The sequence below is a fragment of the Sinocyclocheilus rhinocerous genome, unplaced genomic scaffold (genome assembly GCF_001515625.1).
Source record: "Sinocyclocheilus rhinocerous isolate Xijiao unplaced genomic scaffold, SAMN03320098_v1.1 scaffold421, whole genome shotgun sequence".
Lineage (NCBI taxonomy): Eukaryota > Metazoa > Chordata > Actinopteri > Cypriniformes > Cyprinidae > Sinocyclocheilus > Sinocyclocheilus rhinocerous.
This window is the reverse complement of record NW_015656177.1, coordinates 600,641-606,515: the sequence shown is the minus strand read 5'-3', so window position 1 is coordinate 606,515 and position 5,875 is coordinate 600,641. Positions and strand designations below refer to the sequence as shown.

Genomic DNA, 5,875 nt, shown 5'->3' with positions numbered 1-5,875 from the left:
AAAGGTCAATGGTTGGAGACATGGATGTCTTTTGAATTCCACCCCAATCATCTTTTTGTGCATGGGATTGGAAGTGAAAATGAGGGTACCCCGAAGGGGGGCTTTCCCTAATTTTTGTTTGTCGAATTGGGCCCTCTTGGTTTAGCATCACCCCTAAGGAAGCCATAACGGAGTTCCACTTTATATCTACTCCTCCAGCTTGTTTGAGGTTCTTCTCCATCACATCCTCTATGATGTAAGGAGTTTTAGGTTTTAAGAGGTAGTTGCTATCCCCCGATGATCCAAGCCCTTTTAAGGGTTTGTCTGAGTCCAGCAGTTCAGTGAACGTACACTGTTCGTTTGTGGGACTGCTCTTGGAAACAGACTTTTGATTGTGCCTAGAAGCTCTGCCCTGAAGACTGGCAGGATTGGAGCCAGGTAGAGGCAAGGTGGATGGCCGACTGCGGCAACGAGGAAGCGAATGTTGTTGTATCTGCTGGATGAAATTTAGGCTGTCAGCAGGCACGGTCTGAACTGTGGCCAGGGAGTGGCAGGTGGAGGAGGATGTCTGTGAGGCAGGCATGGAGTGGAAACGCTCTGCAGTGGAAGCTGGGGAACAGGAGGCAGAAACTGAGGTCGAAGATGGAGAAGATGTGGCTGGGACTCCATCAACACCCACTTCTCCTGAACTAATAGATGCTTGGGTCTTGACTATGGCTGAAAGGTAAGAATTGTTGGGAGCACCACTAGGTGTAAATGGTATGAGACCTGAGAAGCACTTTGCGCCATAGCTCTCCAGAAGTCGCACAATTGTGAAATGACCTTGTTTTCCTGCTACCTTAACTGGGCTGCGACCGTAACGGTCCACATGGTCTGGTTCTGCACCCTTCTCTAAAAGCATGGCCACAATTTCAACATGCCCCTCCTGAGCAGCAATACTAAGTGCTGTGGCACCCTGCTGTTTGCAAGCCAGGTCTACATTAAGACCTTTAGCCCTAAGGAGCAGCCTGCCAGCAACTGCATGACCTCTCCATGCCACAGAGTGCAAAGGAGCCCGACCATCAAGATCTCTGGCATTTGGGTCAGCTCCATATGTCAGCAACAGTTCAATACCTTCCAGGTCTCCTCGCCAAGCTGCTACATGGAGTGCAGTTCGCCCTTCTGCATCTTTTGACTCCAAAGGGACACCACCTTTTTCTATGAGTAGGGTGGCCATGTCTAAATGGCCCTCCAAAACCAGCAAATAAAGAAGGGGTCTTCCTTCAGCATCACGGACATCAGTGTCAGCCCCTCTACGCATCAATAACTCCACAATCTCCCGATGTCCCTGCAGAGCAGCCGCACTGAGTGCAGAGTGTCCATCATATGCACGATGATCGATGGGTGACTTACGGTCTAGAAGTAGCCTGACTGTACTGCAGTGCCCTTCTTGTGCTGCTAGAATTAGAGGGCTCCGACCCTCTACATCAAGCTCACCCACACATGCCATGCTACCTCGCTCGGTCAATATTGCACACACACTTTTGTGACCTTCACAAGCTGCAGCATGCAATGGAGTCCAGCCCAGGTCATCTTTGTGATTCTCATCCAAACCCCTGTCCAGCAGTGCTCTTACAACTTCAACACTACCCTTTGCTGCAGCCAAGCAGAGAGCAGTGCGGCCTTCTCCATCAATGCCATCCACTGCTGCCCCCCAAAACAGCAAATGGTTAACTGTGCCAACATGCCCCATAGCTGCAGCCGCAAGAAGAGGAGTGATAGCAGATGGATGAGATCCAGAACTTTCATCTACATCAGCTCCAGCTTCCAGGAGGAGTTCAACTACTTCCTCATGCCCTTCATAAGAGGCTAGTAGTAAAGGCGTCATTCCATCTCGGTCCTTATGTTCTGGATCAGCACCTCGCTCCAACAGAAGGCTTACAACCTCTCCATGCCCTCGTCCTCCAGCTGCTGATGGCACACACAATGCAGCAACAGACAAAGCGGTACGTCCATCCCCATCTGCAAGATTCAAATCAGCTCCAGCATTCAAAAGGATCTCTACTGCCTCTTTGTGACCCATGTAGGCTGCAGCTATTAGTGGAGTATGTCCCTCGCGGTCTGAGCGGTCTACTTCAGCATCATGATCAAGGAGGGTCAACAGAATTTCCTCATGTCCACCCCATGCTGCTGCTCGCAAGGCTGTCCGGCCATCTGAATCACAGCCATGAATCTCTGCTCCTGCTTCCAGAAGTAGACGCACAGCTTCCTTGTGGCCACCCCATGCAGCAAAGCGAAGAGCAGTCCATCCCTCACTGTCCACATGCTCCAGCAGGGCTTGTGCTGTGGGACTATTGCTCCCCTGCTCCTGCACCCACTCCAGCAACAACTGCAGTACACCAACATGGCCTTGTCTGGCAGCAAGAGTCAATGCAGTCTGTCCCTGGTTGTCGTTAAGTAAAGGGTCTGCTCCACGGCATAACAGCAATGCTGTTACATCTACAAGTCCAGCATGGGCTGCAGCTGCTAATAAAGTCCGTCCATCTGATGGGTCTGTACGGTTCACACTGATTCCACTGTCTAGAAGTGCTCTCACAGAGTCTTCCCTCTGTAATGCTCGCTGAACTATCCTGCCTTCTCCTCCAACACAGTGAACTCCGACACTGGAGCTTTTGTCTGGGGAACAGCTCGCAGGGTAAATTCCACTTTTCATCAAGAGTTGTAGCACATCTTGCTGAACTAATACAGGTTTATGACTAGAAGAACAGTCTTTTCTGGCACCATTAAGAGCTGGAACTCCAGTCCATAGCAACCACAGTGCCAGGAGGGCTGGCTCACCTTCATGGACTCCACTGTTGAGGAGGTGGTAGGCCAGCTGGCAAGTCTCCTCTGTACTCAAACTACTAGCTCGAAGAGAGAGGGACATGGCCAAAGAAAGGTGACCATCCTTCACATAACACAGAAACTTCTGTGTGCAGTATTTAACATCAGTTAACCATTCTGCAAAGCTGCTATGAAAGAGGAGTTTACTGCCCTCAGGGCCATCTACAAACAGAGATGCCAGAGCCCCCATCTGTGCTTGGAAGTCTCCAATCCCAAGGTAGAAGTCACGGCTTCTGGCAATACTGTAGAGCTGCTCAGCTGTTAGTGGTTGTGGGGATGCCAAAAGGATATTCAGCAAAGGCCTAATATGGACAAACAGCCTTCGAGGAAAGAGTCGCTGACAAAGCCAAAGGTAGAGGCCATTCAGTGTGCCAGGAATGTCCCGAATTTCTCGAAGTCCTACTCGACCATGTGCAATACCATCTAGTACTCGCTCAAGAAACAAGAAACAGCCACCACTTTTGATGTGCAAAAGATTAAGCATTTCAGCCGTCTCTGGTGTAAGTTGTCTTCTCAAAGCCCCATCCTGGTCAAGCCTCCGCAGGATATATTGCTGTACATCTCGTACAGTTGCAGGCTTTCTTAAGTCATCCAGACACAACCTCCTAAATCCTGCAGGGTAGAGAGGATAGATAAAATCAGAGTAGTATACACAACAAAATGAGATAAGACACAACAATTGTTAAAGCATCACAATGGGGTTTTAAGGCTACACAATTAATAATTGTGTAATAATAAGAAATTGCCTTATGCAACAAAAAGCTGTGATTTAATTGTCTGTACAGAACTGCATGGGAATCTCATTATAGTGTTTTCAGTGTCTCTGAGTGGTTTACAATATGTATAAGCTTGACACAACTGATTTGGTTACTTTTAATGTGCATTATGAACGCAAAGTACTCTAGTTCATTGTACTTTTTTTTACATTTGTGTAATTCCAAACATGTTTTGCTACTACTACCTAAGTTACTATACAAATTAACAACAAAAACATTTGTCAGAATAATTTCAAAATGTTTTTAGCAAACTGTGCAGTTGTTTCTTTCCAGTCTTTTCATCTCATGGGCAGAGGTAAAACATGATGGTCCTTGAGGCTTTCCAAGCCAAAGTTAAGGACCTTGCATTCAAATGTGTTTATAAAGGCAGAAATATACACACAACTAGTGCACAATAGATTGTAGTCTTTTAACACTATACTTCAGATGTCATCCATAAGAGCTAATGACTGCGAGGGACCCTCATCTCACAAGTCATTTCATCTAGTAAAAAAACAAAACCCTACAAAGCCATAATATGTTGATATATGGACAAAAAGCAAAGAAAAAAAGGAGTCATAAGCTGTATGTTTGGCAATACTGAATGTTCAAGTGGCCATACAAGTGTGGATAACATTATTCATTTGTTACTAAATGGGTTTCTAAACACAGAAGTCCCTGTACACAGTCTTAACTAAGATGAACAATGCACAACACTTCAAGAAACCAATAAAGCTAACCATCTCACATTTCTCTGTGCTTATGAAGTGATTTGTGAATCATCTGAGAGTGTACCTGAGAACATCTTGCAAATGGCTTTGTTCTGGCGGCGTGCAGAGCAGACCAGCAAGATCCAGGGGGGCAGGAGCTGTAGGTATTTGAGCAGGAGCTCTGCAATAGAAGAACTCTGAGTGGTTGCAGATCCTGATATTGAGCTTTCTCCAACTCCATTACCTCCACAATACCCCGAGTCCAGTGAATCAACCACAATAAACACACTGTGAGCTGGTGGTGTAAAAGACAAGAGGGGCTCTAATACTGCCCTAAAGAAAAATGAGAAGGAGAAGGAGGTTAAAATAATTATACATAACTAAAGGCATACCCTAGTGACCACTGTTGGCATAATTTCATCTTTAACCACACAGACATATGACTTTTAAATTGAGTCAATCTTACCAGCATGATGCTGATACAAGATTCTTCTGTTTGATAGAAGAAACAGAAGAATGGAGGAAGGAGAAGGAGGGAAATATTTCTCTCAACAACAGCAAGCAAATTAGGAATTCAATCATTTTAAGAATTGGAAATAGGAAAGACATGTCATCACATATGAATGAAAGTCAGTTCAGAACTAAAACAGAGCTTATCTGAGAAGGAAACGAATGCAGAAATGCAGCATTGTTTTGTATAGCATGCAGTTATGTGAGGGATTCATTTGGAATACAATATAACATCCTTTAAAAACCATCCAATGAACTCCCGGCTTTTTAAAGCTGTCTTATACTCCAACCTTTCTTTCTTTTGGCCACTTCTTCTGACTTGAGGTGTGGCTGCAGAGGCATCGTGACTCAGTGTTATGGAAGCTCAGTGATTTTCCTGTTGCTTACAGGGCATACCAGTAGACAGTGAGAAGGTGCTGCTTCCTTATCAGACTCACATTCACATATCTGTGTTGCTCTTATCACTGACACACTTCACTCATTGTATGATTGCCTTTTTAATCAAATACTTAAATGTGATATGATTTATGATAATACGCTTTCATCTATCCCAGCTTAATATGCAAGCAACTAAAAACAACTCATAGGTTGAATTCCCAAAACACTGAGGTGCTCTCTTAGTTTGAGCATCATGATACAGCCTAAAGGGTCCTGATACCTAAATCAATGGCAAGAGTTTGGAACAGTACTATCTGTTTGTATGTAGTAAATTGTGGCAAATTGTAGGGGCAGTCGTGGCCTAATGGTCTCGGTACCGGCAGGGATTGTTGGTGGGTGGAGTGAATGACCAGCACACTCTTCCACCTTCAATACCACGACTGAGGTGAGCATGACACTGACTGAACCCCCAACTGCTCCCTGGATGCCACAGCAAAAATGGCTGCACACTGCTCCTATTTAATGGGGTCCTATTATGCTTTTTCACTTTTTCAACTTTAGTTAGTCTGTAATGTTGCTGTTTGAGCATAAAAAAGATCTGCAAAGTTACAAAGCTCAAAGTCCACTTCAAAAGGAGATATTTTATTTAACAGAAATCACTTTTCAAAAACTACAACGAAC

General features: G+C 45.1%; 1 protein-coding gene across 1 annotated transcript in view; it reads right to left on the bottom strand.

Annotated features, from left to right (window-relative positions):
* LOC107719812 (ankyrin repeat domain-containing protein 50-like) overlaps positions 1 to 5,875 on the bottom strand; it is a 19,517-nt gene that overhangs the window by 5,156 nt on the left and 8,486 nt on the right. Inside the window, exons 4-5 of the mRNA XM_016527347.1 lie at positions 4,392 to 4,639; positions 1,171 to 3,453 (exon numbers count right to left, since the gene is read on the bottom strand). Coding sequence (XP_016382833.1) covers positions 1,171 to 3,453; positions 4,392 to 4,639 — 2,531 coding nt within the window. The remainder of the gene's footprint in view (positions 1 to 1,170; positions 3,454 to 4,391; positions 4,640 to 5,875) is intronic.